Raw genomic sequence first — 16,846 nt, forward strand, 5'->3', positions numbered from 1 at the left:
AATTTTAAGATTAAATTTGAATTAGTAGTATGTTTCTGCCAGTAGGGGGCAGTCCTAACATACCTAGACATTCAAAATAGGAGGCTCTACCTGGAATAGAACACTAAAGAACCGTGGATAAACTGCTGACCCACCAAACAGATAAGCCTTTTGCTTCAAATAGCGTAACTTTCCACAGAGGTTCCCTGGCTGACTGACGGATGGCCCAGCATTGGCCAAACGAAGAGAAATAGAGTGGACCCTGGGCTAGTGTTGTTAAAATCAGGCTGGACTCATTTGGAGCTTTACTGTAAAAACATGCCCAGTCCTTCCCAAGACAACCAAGAGTGCCTCCAGAAACATTTCTCCGGGCCATCTATGTGGAAGCAATTTCTGCCCCTGCCTAGGGCTGAGGGATATAATGCAAATATTCACCAGACCATGGAAAATGAAGGAAGCCCCGAGGCTGTGCGTGACGTCAAGGTAAGATGATCTCCACCATCCATGATGCTTTCTTGACAAGGAAAAGGTTTATCTGGAAAGATTATAAAACCATAAGCAAGCTTTGGCTCAGTGAGCTATTACTCTATCTTATTGACAATTTATCAAAATGTTTTCAAGCCGACCGCAAGAGAAAAACTAGAACCTTGATAATTAATTAACTTCTCTGTCCAGTTTTCTCCAACCTATGCAGCTTCCCTTTACTAAGACAAATGCTTACCTATTTATTATTTGTTTGTTTCAGGAGGTAATGTTTTCAAAGGCAGGAAACTCAGCCATAGTTTCTTATGCCTATTAATGTTTTGTGGCTATTGTGGCTTAGATGTTTTTCTCCGAAATAAAAATTATATCGCGTGTAGTAATGAAAGAAAAATTATCGACCACTTTCTACAGAAATTGCTTGAGAAAAAACTGATAAAATAATGCAGGAACGTAAGAACATTAAGAAGCTAAGGGATGTTTTTCCTAAATTCACAGTTTCTTAAGGTGAATTTTCGAAGCGTGGATGTCTATCAATAGATAACATCATTTCCCCAAACAGTGACAATTTCCCTGCTCCGTGTTGTGTGTATCCTTGCAGTTTAAGCCTGTAAATCCTCTTAACTATTAATAGAATCATCTCGTAAAAGATTATTCAGAGTGGAGGGGGATGAGTATGTGTTACTGTCCTCCCATGATCAGAGCTCAGAATTAAATGCTGCAATCGTACTACCGCAAACCTCTCCAAATACTTTAACACCAAAAAATGTATCTATCCTTTTACCATGGCTCATATCCTGATCATAATCATGATTTCTCGTCAGTCATGTGATTTTAACCAACTGGCACAAGACGAAGGAAAGTGCTGTGTGTTTTTGTTTGCTTGTTTGTTTTTATAAATGTTTATTTTTGAGAGAGAGAGAAAACACAAACGGGGGAGCGGCAAAGAGAGAGAGGGAGACACAGAATCCGAAGCAGGCTCCAGGCTCTGAGCTGTCAGCACAGAGCCCGACGCGGGGCTTGAACTCACGAACCACGTGATCATGACCTGAGCCGAAGTCCGACGCTCGACCGACTGAGCCACCCGGGTGCCCCAAGTGTGGTGTTTTTTACTAAGTCATTAAAAAGATTTTTCTGTAGAAATGTACTGACCTTCATTTTTGAGCTTTCAGACAGATGTTGTGAAACTTCAAGCCCCTGTTATCACCTGAGCACTAGGTCTTTAGGAAACTAAAATGAAATGGATATACCGGCCAGAAGCCCTTCACTGATGGGCATCTAAGCCTAAATGCAAAAGAGATTTCTGAAAGGTAGACCTTGGAGGCTACTCTGGGGAACAGCAATGTACGTTTTGTGCGTGCACGTGATATACACATAGGTGCGCACACACATGTAATTGCCAAGTTCTCATTGTATGGAGGGGTACGCTTTAAGCAGAATCCTAGACAAATGAGTTGGAAAAGCATTTGCGAGTCAGCAGCCTCTTCCCGCAGCATCCTGGAATCAAATGTACCACCAACACCAGGCAATCCTAGCTGCCATCCTGACCTCATAACAGGTTCCAGCCCGTGCAGCCCACGTGTGAGCAGTCAGGAGTGATCCTGCCGGGATGCTACTGCTCTCTCCAATCAGTTCTGCCTCTTCAAAACATCTTTTTTGTCGCATCTGAATAGAGACAGTCACATAGGTGAACACGTCCCTCGTCCAGCATATACAAGGAGGGTAGAACTCATCTCCTTTTAATTCTACAAATATGACTGTATCCACATGATCTGCAAAACCTGGGCCAGGTTTTGAGAAAGATGTGCTCCTTCCTCTCAACAGACTTCCAATATAGTGGGAAAGACAAACGTATCAGCATATGATCATATTATCGGCGTGACTTATGTCAATGGTAGAGGATATCCACGTAATTACAATCTTTCAATCATTAAGGAAATAAGAAGTTAGGATGGTGTATGAGCAACTGAAAATGGCCTAATGAAAGAGTGAAAGAGATGGAATGTGAAATAATGTCTAGAAATGTAGAAAAGGAGGCAGGGAGAGAACGGGCTAGAATGTGTCTAGATGCCTAGAGGCCATTGATAAGAACATTCAAAAAATCTAAAACCTAAGCCTCACACCTTAAACAGCAATTAGTTCAAAGTGCATCACGGACTTGAAAAGTACAACCATAAGGAAAACTATAAAACTTCTTGGAAAAACAATTTTTTGTAAAGCTTTGTGACCTAAGGCTAAGCATAGTTCTCAGACATCAGAAGTATAGTCCAGAGGGGTACCTGGGTGGCTCAGTCGGTTAAGTGTTCAACTTCGGCTCAGGTCATGATCTCGTGGTTCGTGAGTTTGAGCCCCGCGTTGGGCTCTGTGCTGACAGCTCGGAGCCTGGAGCCTGCTTCGGATTCTGTGTCTCCCCCTCTCTCTGCCCCTCCCCCGCTTATGCTCTGTTTCTCTGTCTTTCAAAAATAGGGGCGCCTGGGTGGCTCAGTCGGTTAAGCGGCCGACTTCGGCTCAGGTCATGATCTTGCGGTCCGTGGGTTCCTGCCCCGCATCCGGCTCTGTGCTGACAGCTTGGAGCCTGGAGCCTGCTTCCGATTCTGTGTCTCCCTCTCTCTGACCCTCCCCCGTTCGTGCTCTGTCTCTCTCTGTCTCAAAAATAAAAATAAACGTTAAAAATTTTTTTTTCAAAAATAAATAAATGTTTATTTTTTTTAATTTTTTTTTTTTAACGTTTATTTATTTTTGAGACAGAGAGAGACAGAGCATGAACAGGGGAAGGTCAGAGAGAGAGGGAGACACAGAATCCGAAACAGGCTCTAGGCTCTGTGCTGTCAGCACAGAGCCCGACGCGGGGCTCAAACTCACAGACCGCGAGATCACGACCTGAGCCGAAGTCGGCCGCTCAACCGACTGAGCCACCCAGGCGCCCCAAAAATAAATAAATGTTAAAAAAAAATTTTTAAGTATAGTCCATAAAGGAAAAATTAATAAGTCGAACCTCAAAATATCAAAAATAGACTTTTGCTCTGCCAAAACGCCTAATTAAGAGGATAAAAAGACAAGCTACAGACTTTGAGAAAATATATGCAAACCGTATATCTCACAAAGGCCTTGTGTTTAGACTATGTAAAGAACTCTCAGAACTCTGGGATAAAATAACAAACAATCCAACTAGAATATTAGCATTTTATTAAAGAGCATATACAGATGGCAAATAAACCCACGAAAAGATAGTTAACATCATAGCCCCAAGGAAAACACAAACTAAAAACACAATCAAATATCATTTCCTACCTATCAGGATGACTAAAATGAAAAACTGAAAAAAAACAAGTGCTGGCAAGGATGTAGAGAAACTAGATCACCCATATATTCCTGGTAAGAATGCACAGTGGTACAGCCGGTCTGGAAAACAATTTGGCAGTTTCTTTCAAACCCAAACATGCAACCGTCACATGGCCCACCTATTTCGCTATTGGCCCTTTATCCCAGAGAAATGAAAACGCATGTTGACACAAAATCTTGTATGCTAACGCTCACGGCAGCTTCATTCAGAACAGCCAAAAACTAGAAACATCCCCAAAGTCCTTCAAAAGTTGAATGAAGGACTGTGGTACATCCATGCTATGGAATACTAAGGAAACCCCTGCACCAACAACAACCAAAAGAATCAACGGTTGATACACAAAAGGAATGAACTATTGATATATGTCCCTTAGACAATCTCAAAGGAATGATGCAGAGTGAAAAAAAATAATGATCCCAGAAAGCCGAGTAAAGTATGATTCCATTTATATAACATTCTTGAAATGAAATTATAGAGTTCGAGAATGAATTCATGGCTGCCAAAGATTGGGGGAACTTTGGGGTGGGACAGTTCTTTCTCCTGATTTTAGTGGTGGGGACAGAAACGTACAGATGTGATAAGATTCTTTGGAAGTACGTGCACACACACACGCGCGCGCTCATGCACACACACACAAATGAGTGCTTATAAAACTGGCGAAATCTGAGTAAGTTCTACGAATGGTACCAATGTGGGTTTCCTGGCTTTGATGTTATACAACAGTCATGCAGTTTCCATTGGGGAAGCTAAGTGAAAAGTGCCTGGGACCACTTTGCACGTTCTCTTTTGGAACTTACTATGAATCTATAATGATTTCAAAATAGAAAGTTAAAAGAAAACAAACCTCCAAAGGCCGGTAGACTGAGGATACCCACAGAGCACTGCCTGCGTGTTTCGTCGTGGTTTTTCTGGTTGTTCTTTTCATTTCGAACCAATTTCACTGGGTCAGTAGCACTGATGTCATTAGACCTGTTTTAGAGATGAGAACCCAAGTTCAGAAACACTGGTTGGTTACGTTGTATGAAGTCAGCTGAGTGGTGATTTGAACCTAGGTTTTTTTGGTACTGATTTCTTTACTAATTCAGTGGCTTCTGACAGTGATTTACAAAGCAGACCATAATTTCATGGGCCTGAAGCCAGATTTCTTAATAGGGTTTTCTTTGTGCATTCAGCCTAAAGTACTCCAACATGCACCACTAATTTACTACAGAATAAATTCATACCCCCGCATCTATAATCACGCACCTGTCTTCATCATATTTTTCTCCATCAGGATTTCTGCTTCCTTTCTTTCATTCAGGACAAGGAGTGCTAGTGGAAGGTAGGGTGTCCCCTGGGCTAATCGATTCCTAAGTGACAGACATGAGAAAGAGAGAAAGTAAAAAGCCACACTGGCAAGAAGTCAAATCCATCTATCGATACAGATTTATGTGTGTATATGTGTAGGCATCCCTCTTCAGTAATGAAAATGGTCGGAGCTTAGACAAGAAAGTTCCTTCCACAAAATTTTTTTTTTTTTAACCTTGAGATCAAGAGTCGCATGCCTTACAGACTGAGCCAGCCTGGCACCCCTCCACGAAATTATTTTTCATATCATTCCAACATCAATGCGCCTCTAAGAGCACAGGCTTCTAAGTGCCCTCCTGTTCCAGACGTGTGATCCCCTGAGCAGCTGATCAAAGCACTTGTTTCGAGACGTTATACACTGAAAGGAGAAAAATAAATGTCAAGGCCCCAAAGGGTAGCTACAAAGACAATGGTGCTTTGTGTGATGAAAAGGATACAGAAAAGAAGAGAAAAAAAAATCTTAGTAAAAAAGAATTATGCTTCTAGTATCCAATACCTCAACATGAATGTACTCAGAAGACAAAATTATTTTGTCCTGCCTCCATTTGTGAAAGAGTAAGTTCGGTAGGGATAAAATTAGTTCTTTTTTTTTTTTTTTTTTTTTTGACAGCCCTCTGAAAAGACTCCTGTAGTAATTAGTTTAACACTTAAGATGTTCACAAACCTCTTGAGAAAAAGGTTCATTTGGAAGCACGTTGTTGTGATTATATCTTCTATAGTTCGCATGCAAATGTTAATTGGCAATCCTCCAGAACCTATTATAGGGGGTCTCTAGATGAGTATAGCAAAGTATTATTATTATTGTTATTATTATTATTATTGAAGTATAGTTGAAGTACAATGTTATATTAGTTTCAGGTGTACCGCATACTGATTTGACAATTTTATACATTATGCTATGCTCACCACGAGCATGACTGTCTTTAACTCAAAGGCGGGATGGCTCACCAGACTCCAGGTTCAGGGCTTTCCATGAGCCATCTGTGTATTGCCTTCCTTTGATGAGGACCTTAAGGAAGCCCATGGGTGTAGTCTTCGGAAAGGTGAAAAAGTTCCTCAATTACTAGCTCACGGAACCCAGGGCAATCGTGTCACATTAAGAGCCAAACAAAAATAAAGTCAAATAACATTTCAGCTTATCCTAAAGCGTATGGTTATCATCCCAGAGTTTGGCTTATGTGGCTCATTTGGACTCTCTCTTACCTTGATGAAGATCTAAGAGACCACCAGCTCATGCCTTCCAAAGTAAGAAGTGAAACAGTGATCGATTCCAAAGTGAATGGCAAAAAGTAACTGCTAAAATCCCTCATATAATTTTCATAAAATTTAAGAAATGTTTTCACAAATAAATAAATGTTTCCACTTGGCTGACAAAAACACCAGACACAAAATATTAGATTTTTAAAAAATTGTTTTTAACGTTTATTCATTTTTGAGAGACAGAGACAGAGCGTGAGCAGGGGAGGGGCAGAGAGAGAGGGAGCACAGAATCTGAAGCAGGCTCCAGGCTCTGAGCTGTCGGCACAGAGCCCGATGCGGGCTCAAACCCACAAACCGCGAGATCATGACCTGAGCCGAAGTCGGCCGCTTAACCGACTGAGCCGCCCAGGCATCCCACGAAATATTAGATCTTTAGTGCAAACAGCCCAACTCAGACAACTCAGTCTGTATCAGTCGGGTAGGCCAGTTCATGCTGCAGTAACAACTACACCCCTCAAATCTCAGTGACTTAACAATAAAAGCATATTTTTCAGTCATGCCACAGTTTGGGGTAGGTCAGACTCTACCCAGTGACCCCGGACTCACACTGCTTCCATCTTGGTGGCTCTGTCACGTAGTGGGTCCAAAGTCACTCTCCAGGCATACTTAGGAAAGGGAGAGTGGGAAAGGAAGCTTAACTCCCTCTGAGGGAGGTGAATGTCATTACTTCCATCCACGTTCACCCTGATCAGAGCTGGGCACGTGGCCAATGTGATCGCAAAGGAGGTTTACATTACATCACAGAGATGACCCAGGTACTGAGAGGCCTCACCATTCCCACCACACCTCCCACTTGGCCCCACTTGTAAGAGAAAACTTGGATGACTACAAAAGGAGTACGGCATTCCTTTTACTTCAGAAAAGCATGTATATTTTTTAAAAATATGTACATATGCATACATACATGAAAGAATGTATAATATGTATCTGTGCTTTTCAATTGATTTCGAAAAGCCAATCCTCTGAAGTTAAAAACCAGCCATTAATTACTTTTCATGAATTATCATAAAGGAGGCTTCTGAGAAAATGCGACTCTTCCCTCCAGTGGGAATATCTACAAACCAAGTGCTTGCTTACTAACACCCAACGTTTTATTTTCCACACTGGAACTAAAGATTTTTCTAAAAATTTTTCTAATATTTATTTATTTTTGAGAGAGAGAGACAGAGCGTGAGCAGGGGAGGGGCAGAGAGAGAGAGGGAGACACAGAGTCTGACGCGGGGCTCAAAAACACCGACTGTGAGATAGATCATGACCTGAGCTGAAGTCGGATGCCTAACTGACTGAGCCACCCAGGTGTCCCAAAACTAAAGATTCTTCTATTCTGAAAATAACAATGTACCAGAAAAATCCACATGAGTTCTATTCTTCAAAGTTTCAGATAAAAATTTTAAATACAAGTTTTGGTCATGTTTGCCATTTACTTAGACACTTAAATAATTGTCTTTGAGGGTTTTACATTAAAAATTAGGTTTTTGGGGGTGCCTGGGTGGCTCAGTCAGTCGAGTGTCCGACTTCAGCTCAGGTCATAATCTCACAGTTCGTGGGTTCGAGCCCTGCGTCGGGCTCTGTGCTGATGGCTCAGAGCCTGGAGCCTGCTTCACATTCTGTGTCTCCCTCTCTCTCTGCCCCTCCCCCACTTGTGGTCTGTTTCTCTGTCTCTCAAAAATAAATAAATATAAAAACAAATTTTTTTAAATTAGGTTTTTGCCATTGGATTATATTTTCAGAGGCCAACATCTCCACTGGTGCTGCAAAGTGATTTGTTTTGGCAAAGATCAATAGTATTTTAAGGTATTTCTTTGCTCTTCGGAAGTTTTTCTGAATGAGAATGGGTTAAAGGATATCTGGCATTAGGTAGTTTTCTCATGTAGCCCAAGTTTGCTTTTGTTCTTGAGAATGGAAACCTAGAGTTCCTGAAAACACAAATGAATGGGGTGGTGATTCTAAAACTGATGCCTCTGGGTGGCTTCCTGGGCGCTATGATTCACACAACACTCAGCGCGGGGGACGACGTGCAGTAGTAAGTCCCTGTTCCCTGGAGGTGTCCCGGAATTCCCCAATGCTTCTTTTCTTTCTAAGTTTTTGTTTAAATTCCAGTTAGTTAACATACAGTGTAATATTAGCGTCAGGTGCACAATATAGCGATTCGCCACTTCCGGACCACACCCGGTGCTCATCCCAAGGGCCCTCCTTAATCCCCATCACCTGTTTCCCCCAGCAACCCCCACCACCTCCCCTCTGGGGACCAGTTTGTTCTCTATAGTTAAGAGTCTGTTTCTTGGTTTGCCCCCCCCCTCTCTCTTTGCTTATTTGTTTTTCTTAAATTCCAGATATGAATGAAATCATATGGTATCTTTATTTCTCTCACTTATTTCACTTGGCAGGAAACGTCTTAACTTCCAGGGTACTGTGGCACCACCACAGAGTCCTAATCGAGCACTAACAGCGCTCCTCTTCTTGGAAATCTTATAGATCTTATAAATCTCTGAAGCACTAAATAACTGAAGACAAACTGATTTACAGCAGGAGAGCTTTGAAGAAAGAAACTTTATGTCCCAAGCCAGTGTCATTCCTGCCCTTGCTCGCTCGCTCGAGAGAGAGAGAGAGAGAGAGATTTTAAGAGAGGCAAGTGTATGGGTTCTGACACAGCCACACTTCCTGCACAAATCACGTGGAAATATGTTTCAGAGCCATGATAAATGAGGGCAAAATAAGAATTCAAATATGGGGCAGTCCCGGTTGGGAAGGATTGATGGTAATTATTGAAACGGTCCCTCAGATGGAGGTATTCGATGTAAAAAGTGACTGCAAAAGGTGGTTATTGTTTAAAAGTTTGGTTATATTATAAAAAGGAGGGGCGCCTCGGTGGCGCAGTCGGTTAAGCGTCCGACTTCAGCCAGGTCACGATCTCGCGGTCCGGGAGTTCGAGCCCCGCGTTGGGCTCTGGGCTGATGGCTCAGAGCCTGGAGCCTGTTTCCGATTCTGTGTCTCCCTCTCTCTCTGCCCCTCCCCCGTTCATGCTCTGTCTCTCTGTGTCCCAAAAATAAATAAACGTTGAAAAAAAAATTTTAAAAAAGGAGACACAAACGGGGGAAGGGGCTTACAATTCCATTTGGATTCACAGATACAAGAGGAAGGGAGATCGGAAACATGGGTCCTACTCCTCACGTCCAGTAAAAGGAAGTCAGAAGAGACTGGTTATGCTTAAAAAAAAAAAAAAAAATCCTTTAAGAGGCAAGCGGAAATGGTTTCAGAAGAAAGACATGTGACCTTCAACTTCCTTCAAAATGACTGGGGAAGTGGGGAGTCAGGGGGAACGATGAAGCAGAATTGGCAATAATGCTAATACTGAGTGATACATACGAGAGTTCACGAGTATATTCGCTCCGGGTTTTATTTGAAAATACACATAATAAAAAGATTTCATCTCAAAGCCTGGAGGTTAGAATTTACCCTTTGAAATTAAGCAACAAATAGACTCATAAATACACAAATACAACTTTCCATGTATCTATTTATACCACAGTGGGAGCTGTTAGCACACGGTTCAGACATCCACTGGATAGCACAACTGACCTTTCAGAAAAATCTTTAAAAATGGCAAAAGATCCTGTCTGGAAGTCTAAAAAAACATACTGCCCTGGTTGGCCTCATACTGTTTGGGCTTCCCCCCTCCCCCCCCCCCAAATCTCATAAATGCTCAGATTTTTTTTTTTAATTTTTTTAACGTTTATTTATTTTTGAGACAGAGAGAGACAGAGCATGAACAGGGGAGGGTCAGAGAGAGGGAGACACAGAATCTGAAACGGGCTCCAGGCTCTGAGCTGTCAGCACAGAGCCCAACACGGGGCTCAAACTCACAGACCGTGAGATCTTGACCTGAGCCGAAGTCGGCCGCCCAACCGACTGAGCCACCCAGGTGCCCCAATGCTCAGATTTTAAATTAATGGTTAGGAAAAAAAGATATCTAAGACTCATTTTCCCTATTCAAAGGATCTCATAAAATCATGTTGTTGGCTTTCCTGTCAAAACCAAGCCAGCCTTGGGGCGCCTGGCTGGCTCAGAAGAGCACGTGACTCTTGACCTAAGGGTTGTGAGTTCAACCCCCACATTGGGTGTAGTAAACAAATAAAAGAAAATCAAGCCAGCCTTCACAAAACCATAAAATCACTGCAAATATCTTAGGAAATTTACATTAAAGTTTTGCCTTCTTGCAAGGTAGAGATGTAGGTGAACTTTACTGGGAACGTTTGATTGTAAACTTGTTGTTATAGGTTCTGTCTGAACCATGTATCTCTATTCTGTGGGTAAAAGCAATTCAGATCAGGTTTGTGTCATCTGGCTATTTATGTTAGAAACTTTGGTAGAATGGTTTCACAGTTACTGCATTTAAAAAGACCGAGAAAAGGAATTTTTAAATGAAGCAAATATGCTGACAGACAATATTCAGTTTAAGCCACGCAGTGACTGTTGGAATAGATTTCAAATATTCAATAACGAAACCCAAATTGCAGAGTACATAAGTAATTGAATCTGACATCAATGATGTAACCAAATATGTTTTTCCATATGAATATATATTTTGCTTATAGAATTTTGAATTCTCAGCACTAAAAATTGTAAGGCTTCATTTTCAACGGATAGACCATTCCAAGGGCTTTTATTTGAAATAAGACCTAAACGTGAACTAAAATATCATAAGCATAGTCTCAACGCATTTTGGTAACGAACTTTTCAGACTGTGTGCGACCAGAAGATAAAAAGAGACAGCAGGAAGGCAGGAGCCCGGCCGCTCAGGAACCTGAGCCTAGGAGTCTGTGGAAGGTGCTAGAAAGACAGTTCAGCACCACACATCTCCTCTGTTTATCCCCTATTTAGCAAAGATCTGTGGGTGGGCTCCCCCAGCGACTGGAGCCTAGTCCCAGACAAACCCTTTCCCCCACCAGACATGGTGGATGGTGAGGTTTGATGTGACCTTCTGTGCTCCCTTGAGTCAGGCCAGATTGATCCAGTTCAGGTCCAGTGTGTCTAATAGCCCAGACACACTGCTACGTGAATAATTTTACCTACAAATTATCATTAAAGGCTGCTCGAGGTTATGTAAGAATGGTTAAGCAGAAAGGACCAAATGGAATGAATAAAACATTACTAGACAGAAATGATCAAAGCATTTGATATTACCAATTTCACACCACATTTCTCCATTCTGTGATGAATCTGCTCTCTCTGCTTCTGCAAGTTGGACCGAGCCCCGTTTATTTAAGACTTTCATCTGTGACCATTTGCCCAGAATGTCACATGTTCTGAAGGGTATATTGTTTTCAGTTTTCAGTCAAGGAGAGAGCTTTGTTACCATCAGCAGCATCCAAAGAGGACATGCACTTAATTGTGTAGACACGTTCGTTACAGAGAAAGGTGGCCGGATTGAACAATAAGCATACACGGTTAGCAAATAAAAGCCAGGCACTCTTGCTTCCTTCTTTCTGTGTTTGTCTTTTCTTTAAAATAGCGGCAAACCGACTATTTCCAACAACTTACTGGTGTCATTAGGTCGGTAAGCTTCCCCTGTCCCAGAGTTGCAATTTTGGAAAAGAAAGCCAGCATTTTCCACCTTGTGGTGGCCCCTGAGGGAGTCCAGGCTTTGGGGAACCAATCATTGCCTTTTGTGCATTCTTTACAGCACTTGAGATGGGCAAGGTGAAGAGGCGGAGAGTGTGGGAGACAGGAAGCCAAAGAAGGTCTCCCAGGCACAGACTGGGAGATCAGGGAAGTTTGCCATTCTCACTCTCCCCTCTCCCCTTCCCGAGACGCTTCTCTCACATTTCCAGGCATACCTGAGGCAACTCATTTTCTCAGTCTGGCCTGGTTTTTCTCACTAGAAAAAAAAAAAAAATTAAAGTTCAAATTCATTTGCACTTAGATGTAAATATATTTAATAGATTGTTCCTTCTCACCAAATCTGTAAGGCATTCTAAGGTTAGGGCCACAGGAAGACCTTGCAGGGGTGTAACCTGAGGCATCTAAAAGCTGAGCAGAAGAGAAACCTTGGCGTTTGGGGCTATTTCTGGCCCCTTCTCAGAAGCCACACTCCAGGCTGGGCCAAATCCCAGCTGCATCTGGCACCGGCTGCTGCTGCTGATTACAGAGACGCCGCGGCATTCCCGGCGTCCTCTTGGCACTTCGAGAGCCTCCTCTCTCTCTGTGCAGCCTTGGCCAAAGGCCAGGTTAGAAGTCTCCTTGGCTCATCCATCAGAAATGAGCTGGTTTTCGGGCGCCTGGGTGGCTCAGTCACTTGAGCCTCTGACTCTTTGATTTCAGCTCAGGTCATGATCCCAGGGTCATGGGATCGAGCCCCATATCGGACTCCGCGCTGCCTGCTTGAGATTCTCCCTCCCCAACTCGCACAGCATGCGCTCTCACTCTCTCTCTCAAAATAAATAAACATCTTTAAAAAAAAAAAAAAGAAAAGAAATGAGCTGGTTTTTAGAAACATGAAATCACAAAAGAGAGGAGAAAAAAAATGAAGGCTCGTGACAGTTTCAAATGCCTTCTCACGGAGTCAAGACTCGGCGCTCGGCTGCACCCTCTTGGCACACAGCTCCCCACCTCGCGCCCAGATGCAACAGCAATTTTGGGGAGCCCAAGAGCAAGACAGGCTCTTGAGCCCTAAAACTTTGCAAACGCCAAGACCCGAGGGAGTCAAAGAATGGTAAATGCTGACATCTGCTGGACGTTACGGCATTGCAGGATTGCCATCCAGTAAAACCTAACACTGCGTTGGAAATAAAGGAAGTCTGAGTGCTTGAAGGCATCCTTTATCCCAACTGCAAAAGTTCAGCTAGGTGCATCTTTTTGGTACGCAGGTACAAACCGGGCAGTATGATGACATAAGAGCAATGTCTTTGTCATGGCGAGAACTGGTTTTCGAATTCGGGTCCACGTCGGGTTTAATTCTCTGAGTCTTAGTTTTCATCTATAAAATCAAGACAATGTTACCTCTCATACATAATTTTATTAGTTTTTTTTTTTTAATCAGTACTTTGAATTTTAAAACACAATCTGCACCCACGGGTCCAGGCTTCCCATTGGTCCCGCGCTGCTGTCCTGAGGAACCCCTGGGACCTGCATGTTTGATTTGCACCCAGTTTCCCCCACAACAGTTGTTAACTTCATTATTCCCATCCATGGGCAGAGCCCCACACGTACTGGGCACATGGTAAGAGCCCAGTCAATGCTGATTTGTTGATTGATTAGTAGATAGAAATGTGTTATTTCCCTACTCTGTTCCCACCACATGGGTGAAACACTGAGTTTTCTCTACCTCTTTAAGACCATCGTTAGGGGGCGCCTGGGTGGCTCAGTCGGTTGAGCGGCCGACTTCGGTTCAGGTCATGATCTCGCGGTCCGTGAGTTCGAGCCCCGCGTCAGGCTCTGTGCTGACAGCTCAGAGCCTGGAGCCTGTTTCAGATTCTGTGTCTCCCTCTCTCTCTCTGACCCTCCCCCGTTCATGCTCTGTCTCTCTCTGTCTCAAAAATAAATAAACGTTAAAAAAAAAAAATTAAAAAAAAAAGACCATCGTTAGAATCTCATGTGCTGTGAAGCACATTAATGATAGTTATGGATCCTGAATGGTCTCAAACTCTGTAATTTCAAGTCAGTGCCAACTTCCAGCCTCAAGAAAAACACCCCTTTTAAAATGCACAGCAAAGCAATCCAATCCAGTGGAGTCCAACTCAAAGAAATCAATGATGGCTAACAAGTTCTCCCAGCAGCCAGGCCAGGCAGCCGGGCCAGCAGAGAGAGAACGAGCCTTGGGACGGGGCCCTGTGCAGCCTCAGTGAGACTCACACAAAGCTTGGTTTATTAGAAACCACTGGAAGAGCTACAAGGCCCAGGCAGACTTCCTGGGCCCTGTCACAAATTTCCACTTTGAGGCGAACAGTGTCTTCCTTTGTTCTTGCCATCTTGGTTGTTGGTTTTTGCGCTCCGTCAGCGTGAAATCGGTGGGTCTGGCCTGGGACCGTGGCCTGGGACACGGAGGCCAGGCTCCTTAAGAAAGACCTGCCTGTGTTCCCTTTTGCATCACTCCTTCTCCTAACACCCATTTTAATAAGCCCCATGCCCTGGAGGCTTGCGCATGGAACTGTGGCCGCTTCTATCCTGCTATTTCTCATCTATTGCGGTTTACGAAGATTTGAGATAGGTTGTTTAGATCGTGTCATTTCTAAGTTCATTCGTTTAACAAATATTGATTGAACACCCATTATGTCTCAGAACGGCTTTAGGTTTTTTTGAGACACGGGTTTGAACAAGGCAAAGTCCTGACCCTCACAGACTATCACAATTCAGTGCAGGAAATGCTGCGATAAGAGCAAGCATACGGGCAGCTAACCCAACCTGGGAGAGCTTCCTGGAGGAAACGGCACCTAAGCTGAGATTTGAAGGCTAAGTAGGAGACTGCCCTGGGAGAGAAGATGAGGAGCAGATTAGGAATGGGTAAGGCTCTTGCACTGTTGGTGGGAATGCAAACTGGTGCAGCCGCTCTGGAAAACAGTGTGGAGGTTCCTCAGAAAATTCAAAATAGACCTACCCTATGACCCAGCAATAGCACTGCTAGGAATTTACCCAAGGGATACAGGAGTAGTGATGCATAGGGGCACTTGTACCCCAATGTTTAGAGCAGCACTCTCAACAATAGCCAAATTATGGAAAGAGCCTAAATGTCCATCAACCGATGAATGGATAAAGAAATTGTGGTTTATATACACAATGGAGTACTACGTGGCAATGAGAAAGAATGAAATCTGGCCTTTTGTAGCAACGTGGATGGAACCGGAGAGTGTTATGCTAAGTGAAATAAGTCAGTCAGAGAAAGACAGATACCATATATTTTCACTCATTTGTGGATCTTGAGAAACTTACCAGAAGACCACGGGGGAGGAGGAAAAAAAAAAAGAAGAAGAAAGGTTAGAGAGGGAGAGAGCCAAAACATAAGAGACTCTTAAAAACTGAGAACTGAGGGTTGATGGGGGGTGGGAAGGAGGGGTGGGTAGGTGATGGGTACTGAGGAGGGCACCTGTTGGGATGAGCACTGGGTGTTGTATGGAAACCAATTTGACAATAAATTTCATATTAAAAAGAAAAAAGAAAAAAAAGAATGGGTAAGGATTCAGCAGAAGGAGAATTTATACCGGGAATGAGAATGAACAAGGGGATTTTAGGAACTGGGGAACTTTAACATGATTGGAGCTTTGAGTACAAAGTGATAGTGAGAAAGAAAAGTGGGTAAGTAAACAGAGTACGGATCAAATCACAAAAGGTCTACATGCCATATTAGGACCTATAGAGAAATGAGGAACCAGTGAATGGTTAGAGGGAGGGGAGTAACATGACTGTATTTGCCTCTTAGAAAGATCAGTGTTTCTGTGGGGGGGGGGGGGGGCAGCAGATCAGAGTGGACTCAGACGCTGTGCAAACTCCAAGGCAGAAACTGTTCGGGAGGATGCTGTAATTTAATTAAGCGAGCTGGGGGAGTCACAGTGGGGATGCTGAAAAGCGTTCGCCTGGGGAGGCATGCTGGCTCCAGAACTCCCTCTGGATTCTGCTCTGCTTCTCTGCTCTAAGGTACACGGTTGTGTGTGTGTGTGTGTGTGTGTTGTGTGTACACGTTTACGTGTGTTGGGAAGGGAGTCCCAAGAGAGGACAATGCAAAGTGATTATGTGTCAGAAAAGGGCACGCACACGGAACCCAGAAATCAGCTGTTAGAGACCATCTTCACTAAACCTCTCTGTACAGAAAAAGAAAGTACAGCCCAGATGAGCACAGACTTATTCAAAGTCACAAGGGAAAGGGCTGGTAGAACCTCCCTCTCCTGACTGCCACCCCTTCCTCCAACTACGGCCTTTCCCCTGCTCTGTGCTTTCACCTCTCTTCTCCCTTCTTTCCACTAAGCACCTTAGTGGAGCAACCGAGCCCAGGGGAAATGTTAGGATTCAAATGATGGCAGTGTTGGAAACTTTTATATACAGACAACTTAAGAAAAACGAGACTTTGGTGGCACGTGGGTGGCTCAGTCTATTAAGCATCCAACTTTGGCTCAGGTCACGACCTCACAGTTCGTGGGTTCAAGCCCCGCATCGGGCTCTGTGCTGACGGCCCGGAGCCTGGAGCCTGTTTCAGATTGTCTCTCCCTTTCCCTCTGCCCCTCCCCTGCTTGCACTCTGTCTCTCTCCGTCTAAGAAAAAAAATTAATTAAAAAGAAAAAGAAGACTTTTAATTATATGAGCAGCCCTGTCCCCTGCAGTTCTCACGCTTGCGTTTTCCAAGCTTGTTTGCTTCTACCAACTCATAGGATTTTGATGAAAGTGTTTTTCATTTCTCATAGTTACTGACATCAATCCTTGAAAAGCCTTAGGACGAACTATTACAATATG

General features: G+C 43.4%; 1 protein-coding gene across 3 annotated transcripts in view; it reads left to right on the forward strand.

Annotated features, from left to right (window-relative positions):
- The first annotated feature begins 297 nt into the window (after positions 1-297).
- Positions 298-16,846, forward strand: part of RGS20 (regulator of G protein signaling 20) — an 87,014-nt gene continuing 70,465 nt past the window's right edge. For all 3 annotated transcript variants that reach the window (XM_047073723.1, XM_047073724.1, XM_047073725.1), the window contains exon 1: positions 298-462. In XM_047073723.1, the coding sequence (XP_046929679.1) occupies positions 298-462 (165 nt within the window). The remainder of the gene's footprint in view (positions 463-16,846) is intronic.

This window comes from Lynx rufus, unplaced genomic scaffold (genome assembly GCF_022079265.1).
Source record: "Lynx rufus isolate CCGP_SWC_20201006 ecotype Redwood Valley unplaced genomic scaffold, mLynRuf1.p SCAF_12, whole genome shotgun sequence".
NCBI lineage: Eukaryota > Metazoa > Chordata > Mammalia > Carnivora > Felidae > Lynx > Lynx rufus.